Below are 18,853 nucleotides of genomic sequence, written 5' to 3' on the forward strand. Positions count from 1 at the left end.
ATCCAGAGGAAACATTACCGCGGGGCGGCACCCGAGACCGCGTGACGTCGTTACGATGCAACAATGTATCGTTTTCAGAGATCGGATTCACATTGGCATTTGGCAATAAACTTATAAGAGATAAACAGATTATCGTGTTACAGATCTTGGGCAACTAGACATTTAAAGCATTTAAGAAGTGGTTGCTGCAAATATGTAAAAGTGTCTTATAGGTATAATTAAATTCTAAATTCTAAAAAGTTCCCAAATGTTGTAGTCATTTATTACTGATAATTTGTTTTCATTTCTTCCTCTGTGCTTTATATCATGTTAAACTTTCAGAGCTGTTTGATAGTTATTTAAATTCCTCAATGCTTTTAAATAATAGAGATATTGCACCAACCAGTTGCATATTCAGTAGCATTCTACTTTATCAACATGTAAGCTCAAATATTTAGTTCATAGATAAAAATGGATGCTTACATAACCCAGAATATAAATCTTTTGAAGATGCCTTAAACCTAAAGAATATGCAAGGAATGAAAATGCAAGGTTTGTTGTCAATGGTATAATTTGCTTTATTCAAGAGTGAAAACTAAATACATAAATCCAAATACATAACTGCAATGTCCAGAGAAAAAGAATGCATCTCTGTGATACATAAATACACCCCTAGCCTTCACCTACCGTGCTGTTTAAGACTTGGCTCATGGATATTAATTCGATTAAAGCTCCAGTATGCGATTTTTGACCACAAGAGGGCGCATTTCCAACAATAACAAAGGCGAAGCTTGATGACGCTATGAAGCAGGTGACGATGGGAGATGTCTTTTTTAATGCGTTTTCACAATAGCAATGTATCTAAATTGGATAAACGAATCGTGATCACAGATGAGGTAATTTATTCGTTTTTGTATTACCTGTATATCTGATCGTATTATTTTATGTCATCATAATTAATGAACTGCAAGGAAAGTGAAATGTTATACTATATTATCCCGTTACAACTTACAGCTATTTGTTAAATGATTTGTTGGGTTAATGTTGTGCAGTGTTACGTGTTTATGGTTAATGCCGTGTTGTTTAACGTGCTCAAACCAATCGTTCTAAAAGTAAATTTGAACTAACATTTGCAAGTAATGACTAAATATATTTTTAAAAACACATATCCGATTGTATTTAATTGTACTGCCATAATACACTCTCTCCATCTTGTAAACGCCTGGCCGATATTTGCGTGTATCCGAATATGGACGCTTACGTTTTACTGGCACTTCAATACTCGCCAAAGAGTAATCGTGATCCATAACAACGACAACCAAACCATACGCGCGGCTATAACATAACCACCACTTCCGCATTTGACCATGTGATATTCCGGTGTGGTGGAACATCACATGCGCTGAGTCCCTTTCGCCTACTTATACTACAACCTAAAAGTATGTACTTTTTTTGTGAGGAAAAAGTACATACTTTTGAGTGTGTAGCAAAAGAGTATGCACGTTCTGGGAAATACTTCGATGACATCATGCAACGTGAACGACAACGTGGTTGCCTAGTTACGCACACCACAACTGTTAACGTTTCATTCATTCTTTATGTCTAATAAAATTTTATTTACTATTCCCATCTTTTTTTCCTCATCGTTTTTTTTCGCAATACATTTTACAATGTGTTCTTCTACCAAGTTGAGGAGTGAAGAAGCAGGGCTGCGTCATCGTAGAACCAAACGCAGGTCGTTTGTGAGGCGGCTGGTTCTGACGTTCATGTGCAATGTGTGTAACGAAATAAAATATAACTTTAATTAGGGTTAAACATTTGAATTCTTACACTTAAAAGCTGAGGGCGCATCTCCGCTGCTGCATCCTGCTGCCATGTTTACATCACCGCAAAGCCATCGCAAAGCTCCTCCCTCCCGCACGCAATGGGTTGTGGGCAATATTAGCACTTAGAGTGCGCATTGATCTGCACTTCGAATTCTAACCAGAAATAGTAGACCATCCGGGTATCTTTGGAATACTCTTTTCAACATACTACGATTTGGGACATACTAATTCTAGTTTCGCATACTATTTAGGATGGATAGTATGCTAATTTGGACTCAGCACTGGTCTACACCGGAAAAAAAGTATAGAGCGGATATTGCGTCACTGAGAGGCGACATTTCTTTTCTGGGACGGCCAGTTATTTAAAATCGGAATTTCTCTGAAATAAAAAAATCTTTGGAGACTTTTGAGATATTGTAAGTACACAACTAGAGGAAAAATATCACACTGTGCAAGTTATTTTCGGAAATTTTATTACAGAATTCCTCCATATTGGAGCTTAAGTGATTGGATGCTCCAGGAAAGTAATCAAGCAACGTCAACATAAAACGATTAATATTCATGAACTATTAACATTAATTTAATTTCACTCAGGGTCTCTCTAGAGCGACCCCAAGCGTTCACTGCGTGAAGTACACAAGCATATTTATGCACACTATATGTTCTTCTTTTAATAATTTTTAAACTTAAAAAAAAAAAAAAAAAAAAAAAGAAAGAACATAATTATCCTAATGTGTTTCTTTATGGAGTATGCATGTAATGTAGTCACTCTCTGACAATATAACTTATTATATTGCATTTTCACTCCGCTGAACTTACTGACTTTTCTTCAACTAAATAAGCAAATAAATAAACGTGTTTAACTTGTAAGGCATAAATCTTTGCAATTAGTAAAATAGGAAGGTGTGAGTGACATAGGCTCTTTCAAGACACTTATACAAAATTGCATAGAGCTGGATTGTATTATTATATCCAAAAATAAAGAATTAGATGCCAGGTGTGAATCAACTGAGATTCACATGACACACAATATTAAAATATTAAAGAAATTGATAGAGAATTTGATGGCAGAATGTCTACATTGGAAAAACCCAAAATGATGGCAGAAATTAAACTTCTATTAAACATATTAAACAAAACAAAAAATTAAACAATATTAAACAAACTTTGCATTCATAAAGCAGGCTTTCAAGAGCAATGTTCCGAACTATAATTAAACTGTTGGAGGTAAATGCCTATATGATATTAATCAGAAACGTCACTACAATAACATATTCAGCACATAGATTTTCAAGATAATGTTACATGGACCTAATTTTTGCTTGCCCTATGAGGACAGAGAATATAAAACCTTTCAAATATTTGTAATATTCATAATATTTATATTTAATAATGTAACCTGTTGGTTTACACATATTAGGAAATGTATTCTGATTACTTTTTGATTTCTACTTTTGACCTAACATAGATTTGAATGGGATTGTTGTTTACTAAATTGATAAAAAAGAGAGAGAGAAAGAGAAAGAAAATATATTCTATTCTTTGTTGTCAACATCATCAATTTCATTAAACAGTAGATTACATCAGGTTAGGGCAATGAAAGAACTGTAGAGTTGAAAAGATAATAATTAAAATGTCAAATTAAAACAATAAAAAGTTTTAAAATAAGCTAAATAAAACATGAAAAGATAAAAAAAATTGTAATGTGATTAATGTGTTGTTAAATAATAGAAATAATCATTTAAAATCTCAGGACTTTAGTAAATATTTTAAGTCAAGGGGGTTCGGATGACACAGCCAAAGTCCTCCAGGTTTGAAAGGTTTTTGTGCAGACTTCTAGAATCAATACTTAGTGATGATGACTGCATATAATGAAGACATTTTACATAGTATTCCATTAACATTCAAAGTTAATCATCTCATACATGGACTAATTAACCGAGTTGGGCTTTTGTCCCCAAATTCAAATATCTGATTTTAAAAGGGTCTCTTTTGATCACCAAAGAAGTCTTTTAGCAGATTCTATATTCATATTCAAAGTTCCTACCAATCTGTCAGCTATTGTATTGCACAATCAGTCACAAGCTCTCCCTGATGTTCTCTCTACAGCTCATTTTGTGTCTGAGACTGGAATCTGTTACATGATTTACACATTAGGGTCTTCACTTTAAATTTCTCCTGCTCATCATTTGAGAGCTCATGGAATGATATAAAGTAAAGATAAATCTAGAACAATAAACTATAGATTGTTGTCATTTCTTGGTTGTCATTTCTTGAACCATCATAACCCGACCAGGACCCATTCAGCTAAACCAGCAAAAGCATAGCACAATCCCTATAATAAATAGGCATAAATTAAAATAGTTGCCTTCTCTTTAGATATGGGATGAGTCCAGAAGATGAGATTTTCCCATGACTCTCTGACTCATGGCTTCTTGTGAATTGGTGAGGTAAAATTAGTAAAATAAATATGTAAATAATGTGACATATTGTTACGATTTAAAATAACTATGTTCCACTTAATATATTTTAAAATGTAATCTTTCCTTTAATGTCAAAGCTTAATTTTCAGCCTGTCTTCAGTTTCATACAATCCTTCAGAAAATACATTCTAATATGCTGATATGCTGTTGCTTTATAGTTTTATGTAAAATGTGATGCATTTTTCTTTGACGAATAATGTTCAAAAGAAGCATTTATTTGAAATCTTTTGTAATATTATAAACGTCTTTGCGTTCACATTCGATCAATTTAATGTGACCTTGCCGAATGAAAGTCCTTTTTTTTATATTTCTGACTATTTCTCCAAATTTCTGAACAGTATTGTATGTTTTCTACTAGTAAATCCACTGCAGTAAAACTGTATGTATAGTGCATACACTACAGATACATACTGTACATTTCAAAGCTAAATTCTGAGTTCAGAATCCACAACACAAATTAAATGAAAATATATTTAAATATTTAGATATGTACATTAAAAAAAAAAAACTCTTACAAGAGATACATTTTACAAAATGTGGATAACATTACAAGAGAGGAGAAAAAAAAACATATTTAAAAGAGAATATATTAAAATATTTTCTTAAATATTTTGGTCACTGATGCTTTGACTCTGTTATGTCTTAATCTTTGGATTAATTACAAGTTGTTGTTTTTTACAAAATATTGTAAATAGTATTTTTACACAAAATGTATTATATACACAAACATGTGATAATTATAACCTGGAGTGTATAGATAAAGTGTCCCTTCCTGTGTGTGCACCGCACTACCTCCGCATTGTCACACATTCTGTCACAGTTATCTTCCATGTGCTATCACACCATGTAGAGTCAATGCAACCTTCATGCAGGCTATAAAATAAATAAATAGAATCTGTGATATATAAGCACTCACCAGAAACTGTATTCAGTTCAGAACAGTTGGTCTGTTTTAAAAGTTCAGTAGGTGCCTCTCAACAGGTGAGTCAGTTCAGCTATGATCCAGCAGATGGCACAGTGTTGTCGTTTATGGATCATGTACTTTCTCCTCAGTAAGTCTCTGATCTCTGGCAAAGTGCATGGCCCACCATTGTCTTGAAGTTGGACCATTGTTAAAATCGATTGGGCCTGTCTGGTCCCATTATACAAGATTAGAAGTCAGTCTTTCAGTCCTTGCACCCCTTTGCCATCTCTGCAATGAGCCACTCCAGCTTGCCAGTTAGCAGAAACCCAAAGTGCTTCAACACCAAACCCAAATCCTTAGAGGGCCGACCCAGACATAGCTCTGCCTGGGGCCCTACCTGCTCCCCCTGTTGGATGAGACAAAGATGGACAGATAAGGAAAAAGGTGGTTGAGCTTAAAATAGTCATAGCTTGTTGAAGCAGGGAAAAACAGAAAGGATTTTTACGGACGAAAATGACTGAGCTACTTTGGAAGATTACTGGGTCATCGCTGAGCTCACTGAAAACACCAGCTTTGATTCTCACAAGAAGTAGGTTAATTATGTTTTGCAAATACATCATTCAGAAATAAGCAAAAAACTGCAGTCCGGCATCTCCCCACAGTACGTGCTTTAATCGTGGAGTGGCGGTATGTATATTTTATCAGCGGGGCATGCTGTAATGCACTTCAGAGAGCACCGTGTTCCCATCATTCTCACTGGTAAAATATGTCGCTATCTTCCCTTCTTTCCTGGGGAAGGAAGGCACAGGTCACATGGACTCAAAGTCACCAAGATGACGTGACAAATCAACAAAGATTCCGGGAAGGCAGGATATTTTCATTGATAGCTAAATAGTACACAGCCACATCCACATATGGGGAAAACTCCATTTACGTCTTTAAGCTAAAAAAATTTCCAAGTAATTTTTTCCCCCTTTACTGTCACCTGTTCACTTGTTGTATAATATAAAAATAAAATTACATAAATGTGATCACATTATATTACAATACATTATAAGCCTATTAGTTTTGAATCAACAATTACAATTGTCATAAGATTAAATAAATATGATAATTAAATATGATACATAAATAAATAATTTATCATAAAAAATATTTTTGTTTCCCATTATTTCCTATTAGTAATTAAATTACTATGTTACATTTGCTAATTAATATATTACATTTTGAAATGTAATGTGTTAAATAAAAAAAAATAATAATCAACAAAAACAATATTTATAATACTAGCTCAATATTACAAAACTATAGCTGTGTCCAAATTCAGGGTCTACATCCTTCGGAGGACGCATTTGAAGGATGTTACGTCACAGCGCCGCGACGAAGGCTGTCCAAATTCGTAGGATCCTTCAAATGCGGCCCACAAATGCGTCCTCCTTTTCCCCGAATTCGAAGGATGGGTGTGATGGATCCTTTCGCGTCCTACCTATCCCATAATTCTTTTCGGCAGGACGAAGCGAGCGGTAGCGGAGTGGGGGAGGAGTATTATTTTCGATGTTTTTTAAAAACTGGCTTTTCAAAAAGATATATTTTCAGTGGTTTTCTAGTTAGGCATTTTGTTTTAGCGTTAAGCATTTTTTTTACATGTGTACGTGTATATGTAAAAAAAAAAACGTTTACTTTTGTAAACTAGCTTCTTCCTTACTGCCTGTGTGAATATCCCCTTACACACAGCTTATTTGTTAGTGATTGAAGCTGTTTTAACGCTTCTAAGGACGAAAGAGCAGACAGAAGTGTTTATAAAGCTCCGGGGAGAGAACGATGAGCTCTTCACCGGCGTCTTGCTTGGCGCTGTCACGGTTGCTAGGCGACAGGATATGAGCAACGGTTAAGGGAGGGAACTGAAAGAAGGGTAGGCTGTCCAAATTCACAAACACCGACTTCCGGTTTTTGCGGTCGTCGGAGGACCCATCCTCCTTCAACCGGGTAGGAAGGATCCTAAGGAGGATGCAGACCCTGAATTTGGACACAGCCTATGTAGTACTTAGCTAGCTATTATTATACATATTATTTTTATAATATATATATATATATATATATATATATATATATATATATATATATATTTGATGTGGCCTGCCATTACTGCATTTATTGTAATTATTAAATTATTATTTGAATAATTATATATTTTTCTTTTGAATTGTTATATATTTATTGATTGATTGTTGACTATTTATATTTTTGCATAATGCAGTGCATATACAGTAGACTCTATTTTAAGATGTATTTATTTTTGTGAGGTCAGATGCTGTAGTCAGTCCTGTGGTAAATCCTATGCCCTCATTCTTCATTCTGCAAGTCAATATCTGCTCCTTAGTGAGTGATTTCCTCAAGAGGCTCGCAATCTGTCTGCATGCTGTAAATCTTTGTGCCGATATCTATCTGAGCTGCAGCACAAGGTTGAACTGGTTGTCCTCACCTCAATGTGGAGTAGTCTTACTACGTGCAAGTAGTTGTTGATACTGTGCTCCAAGCGCTCCAGCAGAGTGAGTCCACAGCCAGGTTGGCTGAGTGTCCTGGCAGACCGCACATCCTGCGCTAGAGTCCCCAAAGACAGCAGGATCTCAGCCCTCTGCTCATGCACCTGGAACACAAACACAGGTGTCTCAAAGAGTGTGAGCCCGAGAGCAGCATGAGTGGGTTGATGCTGTAATGGAGGGAGTGTGTGGGAGTGGGTTGCATTGAACGACTCACTGATTTTCTCTCCCAGGTTGCTTTGTGAATTCTGATGCATGGTAATTTAATATCAGACGGCAGAGCATCAACAGCACTGCAGACTACCTGTAAAGGGAGTGAAAACACAGCCTTTCAAATGTCTCACCAGTGGATAGACAAGCAGAGATGTAGATGCTGAGGAGCCAGAGTGAGGCAAAATGTCAAACATACACAGAGTCAAGTCAAAAAGAGAATGGATGGTGCCAATACGGAAAAGACAGTAGAGAATCAAGCCAGACAGTTAACATGCAAATAGGTAGACTTAAAGATACCTATGAAGTGAAGTGTAGCATGCAAACATCTAATGAGGCTTAGCTATTAATGGGAAAAGAGTAACTTGGTATTGATTCTTGCAGTTTTTTTATTGGTGACCCATACTCAGAATTCGTGCTCTGCATTTAACCCATCCAAAGTGCACACACACAGAGCAGTGAACACACACACACACACACTGTGAACACACACCCGGAGCAGTGGGCAGCCATGTATGCTGCTGCGCCCGGGGAGCAGTTGGGGGTTCGATGCCTTGCTCAAGTTCACGTAAGTCGTGTTATTGCCGGCCCGAGATTCGAACCCACAACCCTAGGGTTCCCTTTTTACTAACATAAACACAGATATATGGTGGTGACTTGAAAATTATATTTTATTTTATAGCCTTACTTTTATAGCCTTATTCAATTGCCAAAAAATATAGTCTCCTGGAACGCCAGTTCAAGTCAGATGAATATCTTTCAGACCTTGTGCTCAAATAAAATGGCTCGGCTGTCCTTGTAATGATCTCTCATGAGTTACTATGGTATAAGCTAAGCTAAGAATTTAAACATTGGGCCACAGAAAAACATCGAAAAGACCCATTTTACACCAAAGAGGATATCTATAACGATAGCAGCATAGAGTAATGATATCACTGGAATCACTTTCTAAATGTTTTTCTTTTTTCTAGCTGATGAATGGTAAAAACATCAGAACAGCCAATCAGAATCGATCCTGCTTTAAAGAGATCAAGCATTTAAAGTGGAAAATGACACAACTGCAGACTGTGCTTATAAACACAACATTATTGTATAGCATTGGTGTGGACACTGATATAGTTATCATTATAGTTATCGTTCTTGGTATAAATGGGTCTTTAAAAAAATAGAAAAAAAGACTGGAAGTAAAAGAACATCTGAAGTAGATTTCTTACCATTTCCACTTGTAAGTCCTTCACCTTGTTCATCATTCTTCTGGCCTCACTGTCACACACAAAGTCAATTGGTCTAGTGTGAACGTGAGACAGTTCAGAGGCAACCATGCTGAACACTACTACCAGCACTCCTATAAGACAAACAATCCAATGGGAAAATGTGAGTCTGGAATGCATTATGTAACTCTGGGGAATACAATGATGAATAAAGTCACAAATGTGCAATACTCAATAACACTTTCCGATAACTACATTTACATGATTACATTATAAAATTATTAAATCAAAAGTTAATAGTCACATGAAATGGCTCTCTTTAATATTTGATTTATGATTGGCGGCGGCACTGAGTGGTCAAATATTTTTCTATAGTAAAGTGCAACAGCACGTCCACTTTTTCAAAAACCTTGATTCCGGAAGTATTTTCATTAGTAAGACATTAAAGTCTTCATTAAAAAGGTGTAAGCCACGAACCAAACCAATCAGCTGTGAGTAGTCGATGATTTTAAGCAAAAAAGTAATTGAAAATCAGACAAAAAGATGTGGTATGTGTACTTTAATGAGGGCTTTAATGATTGAAAGAACAACAATTCCATGAATCACTGAAGACACCAAATTAAAACAATGGATAAATATAAAACTATTGATTTAAAGATTGAATATACAGCTGATAACTTTAACAAAAGCATATGTCATTGATTAACAAACTTGTTGCCTCCAGGTTTACAAGCTACTGTTAGAAATCAATTGCCCAATGGAGAAAATGAATGAGATTTTTACTTCTATGCATCTTATTTTGCAAGTAAGCTATTTTCTGTGACTTCTCATTCATTAGCCGCTATAGGTAAACAATTAGAAGAAGAACAAAGTGCAGTAAATGGTAAAAACTATTGCTACAAACAATTTTAAATTTACTACATATGATGAGAAAGACCAGTCGCAATATCAGGTAGGCCACGCCCACTACTATAAGTTGGATAATGCTTATGTGTAGCTTGCACGTCCTGATTTTGCCAAGTCCGATGTGTTCCTAGGTCAACATATTATGTTGACCCTGGAACAACATTTTACTCCAAAAATATATTCTTAACCATATCCCTACACCTAAACCTAACCTTAACCATGAGTAATCCCTAAAATCAGAGGAGATGATAGATGAATGACACTGATGTACAAGCACCAAACACTGATTTTAAGCATAAACTTCACAAAATCTATAAACTGGTTCTTCAAATCTGATTGGTTAATCACAATGTTGTTCCAGGGTCAACAACGATGTTGTCCCAGGAACATGTCTCACTTGGTAAAATCAGGTTAGGCGTGTAGCTTTGCCCATGGCAGTACACCAGTGCTACAGTAACCTACTTTAGTGTTTTAAATATTAATTCGAGTTCATTGCAAGTTACTCAAAATAGTTAACAAATTTAATAAAAAGTAATTATTTTAATGTATGTATAGACCGACAGGTAGAATAAACCAATTAACAGATGCCAACCAGAAGGCACACAACGTCAGGTGACGAAAATTCTATGTCAATTTAACGTGTAATGTCAAATTTAATTTGGTCAGTGTCCAATACCGATTTCAGCTGATGCTGGTATTTGTTGTTTTCAGGTTGTGTACCCAAAAACCAACGTTAAGTCAACGTCAAACTGACGGCAAATACTGACTAATTTCATTCTCAACCAAAATGCAAAGTCTGTCCACCGTCATGTCCGTCGTCAACCTGATGCTACATTGACATCCTGTACCTGGTGGGTAGAAGTTCAGGGCCCATATTCACAAAACATCTTAAAGCTAAAATTAGCTCATAACATAAAAATATGGCTGTGTCAGTCCTAAATTTAGGATTCCTAAATTTTTATTTTTCTCTATTTTTCTATTTAGTATTTTACAAAGAATTTTAGTGCTAAATATAGCTCATAAATCTGTGAAACATTTGGATTAGTGAAGAGGACTTCAAAGTCACTAAACCAAACCCCAAATTATAGTAAAAATGGCTGGTGCTGGCAGTTTGGTTTTGGCGGTTTTCCCAACTCCAGATTTTCATTAGATCAAATCCTTGTTTTCATAAACCAGTTGCGCAAGAAGTAATAGCTGGTTTTGCAATCAGTTTTTTTTTTTTGCATGTCATGTCGTACTATCAGCCATGATTAATTGCTCTGTTAATTAAGAGGCTGTTTATATGCATAAATCCACTAATTCTTTACATGAAGCATAGCCTACATGTAAGAGGCTGACAATAAGAAGAACAAATTCTTGTTTAATAAGTGACACTTATCATGCATTTAAAAATATTTATTTATTTGAATGTGGCAATTAAAATTTTTATTTTTAAATCTTTATTTGAATATGAGAACATAAATCTCTGACAGAGACCCCTCCCCCTCAGCCAATTACTACGTGAATAGTTAGTAAGCATCATCCATAGCTATGAGGTCAACTCTGCCTTTTCTCTTAGCTTAAAGGGATAGTTCACCCAAAAATTTAAATTTGATGTTTATTTACTGATAGATTTCTTCGGTAGAACAAAAATTAAGATTTTTATCTCAAACCTTTCCTGTCAGTCAGTCATATAATGTAAGTGGATTGGAATCAAGGCTTTGAGAGTCAAACAAACATACACAAAGAAAACCAAATTAAATCCTGCGGCTTGTGACAATACATTGATGTGTAAAGACACAAATCGATCAGTCTGTGCAAGAAAGTGACCTATAGTTTTTTTTCCAAACTGTCCTGAGCACATCCTGAGCGCGTTCTCAACAGCCGATGTCTGACACGTCTTCTTTAGGGCTGGGACAACGCGTCGAGGTCATCGATGACGTCGACGAAAAAAATACCTCGACGCAAAATATACGAATCGATTCGTCGACCTGTTTTTATTTCTCTAAAAAACTTTGCAAAACGTTTACCTTATGTGCGCTGAATATACGCGATGGCGGGATCAACATTCTGTCTAACGTTATATAACCAATCCAGGGGTTTTTCTGCATTGATCTTTTTCTTTGGCGGCTGTCAAAGCCTTATTTGATCGGTGAGTGATGCCTGACAGGGCGCGTACGAGAGAGAGCCCCGGCTGCGCGCGCACTCACAGTCTTCAAACAACATGAGCGCTTCTTGCTCTTTCTCTCTCTTGTGCTTATTAATCAAAATCATTAAACACGATAGAAAAAGGGCGAAACACCGAAGTTTCACGCGCGTTTCCGCACTCACAGTCTTCAAACTAGAGGAGCGCTGTCTTGCTCTCTCTCTCTCTCTCTCTCTCTCCCTCGTGCATATTAACCAAAATCATTAGACACCATTGAAAAAGGGCGGAACGTCAAAGTTTCACGCGGAGCATTCCGAGATTTTTTTTCTCCATGACAGGCTGCTGGCTCCCACTGTTAATTGTATTATTATTATTTTTTTTTTGAAAAGCACTCTCTGTATTAGCTTAAAGCCCTCAAGTTTACATTGGTTACTGTATTCTTTTAATTGCTCTAAACAAGTATTTTGGGTGACCTTTTTATTGAATGCTAGACATCAAGTAGTTGTTATTTTCAATTGAAAGAATAACTTTTTTCAGTAAGCTAGGCCCTATGTGTTCAGCAAGCTTGTTTCAGTAAGCTATGTGTTTTCAAGGCTTCAAGGTTTTATTGAATGCTATCTCTATACAAGTGCAAAGTAATGCATTCTTAGTCAGTCTTTTATTTTGTAATTTTAAGAGCAATCAACATATATTGCAATGTTAAGGAATTCATGTTTTTTTCATTCAGATATGTAAATCAACATGTATAAATTGTTAGTAGTCAATTAATGGGGAGATAATCTAAATCGAAGCGGTCTGAAAAAAATAATCATTAGATTAATCGATGCATCGAAAAAATTTTTGCTAGATTAATTGTTTAAAAATTAATCGTTTATGCCAGCCCTAGTCTTCTTCTTCTTCTTGCTTTATTTATGACTGCAGACCTATAAGTGCATTACCGCCACCTATCTCTTAAGTGGACCATTGACACTCCTAGTTATGTGTTATATTTGAGGTTGTAGCTAGAAGGGATAAAGCTACAGGAAACCAACAATATTTTTCCCCCTACCTATGAGATTGTGTTTTATTACTCTATGCCAACCCCAACCCTAACCTACCCTAACAATAATGCAGATACATTAAATATTGTTGTAAAGTATGTGATATTGATGTGCACATGCGCAACAAACCTTGGTAGGACAATCTGACAGGTAGGATAAAATGTCCGGCTGATTGTTTTGTGTCTTTACACAGCAATGTATCATCACATTTTTACTCTCAAAGCCGTTATTCCCACCCACTTACATAATATGACTGACATACTGCAACAATCTGAGTTAAAAGTCTTTGTTTGTGTTCTACTGAAATAACAATGTCACCAACATCTTGGATGTCCTGGGGGTAAGCAGATTAACATCAAATTTTTATTTTTGGGTGAACTATCCCTTTAAGACTTCTCTAGTAAAAGTTTGTCTCAGCAGCTTTAGAGTAAAATCCTAGCTAAAAACGTTTACTGCTATTTAGGAGATCTCTTAGTGATAAATAATGGTAAGTGATCACTGAAAAGATAGCCTAAAATGTTTTGTGAATACGTGCCCTGGAGTCTACAATTCCAAAACGAAAACATTAGAACTGGTGAATGATATACAGCAAAAAGATGAGATGACGTACAACAGAGTCACGTTTCACTTGATCTAGATTTGCTAGTTAAAAATAAATGAATCAGTACCGCATTATATGCATTATATGCATTTATTCTGCATTATAATGACCATTTTAGCTGAAGTTTTAAAATAATCTGCATGTCACCCGTGCAAAATAGCTAGTCATTACTAGAAAATAGGTTTATACACAATAGGTTTATTTGACCAGACCCAAAACTCAAATTTATCAGCACTTTATAAATACTTTTTTTTTATAGAGAAAGTGTTTTAAAAGCAGCTAACAATCTTCACGAACAGTTCTGTAAAAGGAAGCAGTCATTCATGCGTACTTACTTAAATCCATGCCGTTACAACATGAGAGCTCTTCTTTTGCGTTGCTTTCCATTGGAGAATGTCTTTTTTGAAGAAGTAACGCGAAAACGCCCACCGAGATGTGCGCTCCTGCAATATTGACTACATTCACCATTTGCAATGCATCGCCCCCACACTTTTTGACTGATGAATCTTCCTTTCCCGGCTGGGACGTTTGTTATCTCGTCTCAAACATGCCCCGACGTCCCTGTAGTGAGTCACTGCACACCGAAGCCAAAATAAAAAGTGAGGGTAACCCTTAGGGTTGTAGCTAGATACTGATGCAATTCTAAATAAATAAAACAATTTTTTAACAGACTTAGGTAGGCCGAACAAACAAAAGTTTGTTCAGGTTAATATTTCATAATGTGACCAGTCTGCTGCTTTCAGTGGATTGCCACATTCAGTAGGACATGCTTTGTTTGGATTCCTTCATTTATTTACCTCCACACATATTCACACTTCATATTTTACTTATAATATTTTTTATTAAGTGTGCTAGTAAATATTTGCTGTTTTCTTGAATTTATGTGTATAAATATGTCATTGTGCACAAGTACAGTATTCTATTTACTGTCACATGTACATTTACAGTATGCATTACATTTGAAAATGTCAACCCACAAAGCTGAAATTGTCCCTGTTTGTGAGTAAAATCAAAGTGGTGCAAAAGTCACCACCTGTAACGATATTACTCTTAAAATATTTAATGTACTTATTAATATCACAGAATAATATAAAATTGTATATGATCCAGTGTGTAATAAGACAGATTGATGGCAACAAAAGGTGTAATCAGTATATCTATTTGGACTGTAACATAATGATACAAACATGTTTAACGGGATCTCTGTGTTTTTAAGTGTTCAAGGGCTTATAGAAAGCAGGTGTGTGTATGAATCAGCAGAGCTGAATGAGTTTGCTCAGACGGCCTACTTTCATGACCAGCCTTCTGGTGTCTCTGTCCCTTTGCGAGTTATCAGAAATATTTGTTTTATTCAGCTCCAACATAATTATTTTGCCAGATTAAACACACACACACACACACACACACACACACACACACACACACTCACGACTAAAATGAGCTTCAGCAGTACTTTCATTTAACATTTTTCAGTCTTAGTACAAGACCTGTCACCTGTATGGCTATACTATTCAAATGCATGCACAGACGTGTTTGCAGAAATATACAGGTATAGGTAAAAACAGGTAAAAACAGGTATATCTTCCTAAAAAAGACCTGTTGTCTTTGGATTTGGTGAGCTGTTGTAAACATGAAGAGATCATAGTGCATTCACTGTTTATTTGCTGCAAATGTGAACACTAAACCAGAATGGTGATAGTTATGTTTAAATACGAGAGCATGTTTGCTCTGAACATTAGCTTACACTGAAATTAGAGGATCTCAACACCCTCTCTCTTTCGCAGTGCAGAAACAATCTTCCACTCAGTCACCCTGCAGCAGCCCACAAGTCACAGCTGTGAAAAATCAGGATAGAGCAAAAGACTTGTCTGCAAACCTTGGAGTCGCTGCGATCACGACAAGCTTGGAACACCATCAGTAATGATTGCAACACCACACAAATGTGAAACGTGTTCCATATCATCTTTCTACCCTTTTATAGATAGATAGATAGATAGATAGATAGATAGATAGATAGATAGATAGATAGATAGATAGATAGATAGATAGATAGATAGATAGATAGATAGATAGATAGATAGATGGATGGATGGATGGATGGATGGATGGATGGTAACTGGTTTCATATATGTATACATCCCATGATAGATAGATAGATAGATAGATAGATAGATAGATAGACAGACAGACAGACAGACAGACAGACAGATAGATAGATAGATAGATAGATAGATAGATAGATAGATAGATAGATAGATAGATAGATAGATAGATAGATAGATAGATAGATGGATGATTGGACATCTGGATGGTAACTGGTTTCTTCATCCCATGGTAGATAGATCATCTTCCCCTTTGAAGATAGATAGATAGATAGATAGATAGATAGATAGATAGATAGATAGATAGATAGATAGATAGATAGATAGATCATTAGTTTAACTAACTGAAACGCATTTAAGCACTTTCAAACTTAACATTCTATCAAAATGACATCGGCACAATACACTGATGAAGACAAATGCGCCATCACACGGCATTAGTGACAGGCAATAGGAACAGAAGTGGAGTCAACCCGCAATAACTAAACCAGTGACGGAACCCGCATTGCATCACAGAATCAATTCCTGGCCAGTGCACGCGCCCCAGGCTCTGCCGGCTTAATTACTCTTTTACCTATCAGCGCGTGCAGTGCTCACTAATCCAAAGCTTTAGGTGATGCATTAACACCGACAAGTATGTTTTAATGGACGCGCTTGGCTTTTTTTGAAGTTTAGCTTCCAGTCTGAGGCGAATTCAAAGGCGAGCGAGAGGCATCAGCAACAGGGCACTGCCAATTCACCGGCGAGGACAATTACACAGAAAGTATCTCGATCGTCTAGACGAACAATTGGGACCGAAGAGCACCGACGTCATTAATCGATACTGATTTCGTTCTTTAATTGTGTGGGGATTTCTTACATTTTTGCGTCATTAAATGGAGCGGCGTAGGTGACGTTTGGACTGTTGCGTTCAAGAGGAGCTCTTACCAAGACTAAAAGCCGGCGCGGAAAAATGTAAGTAGCCGCCAAAGACGAAATAGCAACCTGTTAAGATGTCCAATATTGCTGCCGATAAACTGCGCTCTTAAAGCGCGCCAGAAGTCACTCAACTGCCATCAGAACAACCCGTTCGCCTTTTTGAAGCTTTTGCATGGTATTCTTATTCCGAGGGGCATTTAATCGACTTGGTTGTCTTGTGGACCTCAAGGGCACAGTGTTATTCGGGCAGGGAGTTGAACACCCGCCTGATTCTCTCATCTAGATCCTCTAATGAGGACAAATAGGCAACATTTGGTCAGACCGACTCTATGTAAGATGATGTTCTATATTGCTCTCAAGACACCCTGTGGATTCAGTCGTTTATATCCGATGTCCCTTCAAGGTCCTTTCTTAGAGTTGGAGTAACCTGAAGCGCAAGATATATTTATATTCGCATCTACATAATTTAAAACAGAAATCGATATCTCACCTCTGCATTCACTTGGGAGACAAACTCTGTTGAAATTGGAAATTGAAGAGTACACTTCACATTCAGGAGAGGGAAAAATCTCAGAACTTGGAGAGAAACTTTATCTCCCAACTTGATTGATTTGGTATCATGTAGAGTTGATAAATAGCTATCAATTCAAGATTGATTAAAAAAACTATGCACGCACTAAATTTATGGTAAAAATGTCTGTATTACAAGCATCACAGGATGGCCTTTTGGTGACCAAACTCACTGTTTCTAAGTGTATACTGTATGCCATTCAGCTATATGTGTTATAATAACCTATCTGATGTTTAATCTGTTTGTTGTAATGTGCTAATGAGATACAAATGGTACACTGGAAGGCCACATGGTGACTTAAAGTTGACTTAAAAAGCAACAGTGACTAATAATAACAGACCACAGTGTTGCCCAAACACAAAACACCATCAGGGTAACTCACATGACACTAATGTAACACAGTAAATATATAAAAAAAAAATTTTTGTGTTCTACAGGGAAATTATATATAATGAATTACTTTTATTTAAATAATTTTATTGTATATGCAAATAACTTGTTCATTAGTTAACTGTGTAGTTTAAAAAAATAATTTGCTTTTATAGCATTTGTTCATTATTTGTCTTTTCAAATCACCAAATACAGTGTATTTCCAACCTGAATGTATTTAAACTCTTAGAATTTTGGATGAGCTAAAACCATTTTGGCAGAGCAGAAAAGAGCCACATGCTATTGAGTTTTATGCACACTGGGACTTATTCCCTGTCTGGGATAGCAATACTTCTATTTAATCTAATATCGACCCAGACCCATATTTAAATAGTCAATGAACAAGATGTTCTTTTGAAAGCATAGCAAAATTCATTTTGAAATGTAATATGCAAAATGACAATCCAATAAATAAATTAAAATTATATTTTAATGCTTTATAGATTGCAAAATGAAAATGTAATTGTATTACTCAAGTTGACTAGATATGTTTATCATGACCAAGCAAAAACTGTAGCAAAATTATAATTGAAATGTCATTTTAATGATGGGATTGCATTTTCATCGTGATACCGCATGATAATTGTAGCAAAATGCATTGTGAATTTTTTTAATGCATTCTGAGCCAAAGTTGTAGCAAAATAGTGATGTCTTTTCATTTTCTTAAATGCACTGACACCTACACTTAAAACATCTAAATTGCATTTTTTTTAAATTTCCCCCGCGATAATGTAGGGTGACCAAAGACCATATGTCCTCGTTTTGGACCTACAAAAATGTGTCTGTCTGGGATTTCTTAATTGCCCAAAATGTGCGGGATTTGGCTTTGTTCTTAATCCCGCTCCCACTGAATCTCTGACCATTGTCGCCTGCTCCCACAACGTGTTTCGCTCCGGCGATATTCTTGTCCACGCCTTTAAAGGTCCCCTTCTTTGTGATCCCATGTTTTAAACTTTAGTTAGTGTGTAATGTTGTTGTTAGAGTATAAATAATATCTGTAAAATTCTA

General features: G+C 36.1%; 2 protein-coding genes across 2 annotated transcripts in view; one reads left to right on the forward strand and one right to left on the reverse strand.

Annotated features, from left to right (window-relative positions):
* Positions 1-3,329: 3,329 nt before the first annotated feature.
* Positions 3,330-14,413, reverse strand: thpo (thrombopoietin). The gene is made up of 5 exons (XM_052547479.1): positions 14,161-14,413; positions 9,157-9,287; positions 7,950-8,036; positions 7,675-7,839; positions 3,330-5,598 (listed from the first exon to the last, which is right to left on the reverse strand). Exons 1-5 carry the CDS (start codon positions 14,291-14,293, stop codon positions 5,455-5,457), a joined length of 660 nt encoding a protein of 219 aa, XP_052403439.1. The 5' UTR covers positions 14,294-14,413; the 3' UTR covers positions 3,330-5,454.
* Positions 14,414-16,377: 1,964 nt separating this feature from the next.
* clcn2a (chloride channel, voltage-sensitive 2a) overlaps positions 16,378-18,853 on the forward strand; it is a 66,135-nt gene continuing 63,659 nt past the window's right edge. The window contains exon 1 of the mRNA XM_052549008.1: positions 16,378-16,881. The gene's annotated coding sequence lies outside the window, so the exon portion shown is untranslated. The remainder of the gene's footprint in view (positions 16,882-18,853) is intronic.

The sequence above is a fragment of the Carassius gibelio genome, chromosome B2, assembly GCF_023724105.1.
Source record: "Carassius gibelio isolate Cgi1373 ecotype wild population from Czech Republic chromosome B2, carGib1.2-hapl.c, whole genome shotgun sequence".
In the NCBI taxonomy this organism is placed as follows: Eukaryota; Metazoa; Chordata; class Actinopteri; order Cypriniformes; family Cyprinidae; genus Carassius; species Carassius gibelio.

Bases quoted from the DNA above. Each gene is read 5' to 3' on its own strand.
- thpo (XM_052547479.1), bottom strand. From the start codon at position 14,293: ATGGTGAATGTAGTCAATATTGCAGGAGCGCACATCTCGGTGGGCGTT. The intron at 8,037-9,156 runs GTAAGAAATCTA...CTCCCTTTACAG, and splicing joins AGGACTTACAAGTGGAAATG to GTAGTCTGCAGTGCTGTTGA. The intron at 5,599-7,674 runs GTGAGGACAACC...CTCATCCAACAG, and splicing joins TAAGACTACTCCACATTGAG to GGGGAGCAGGTAGGGCCCCA.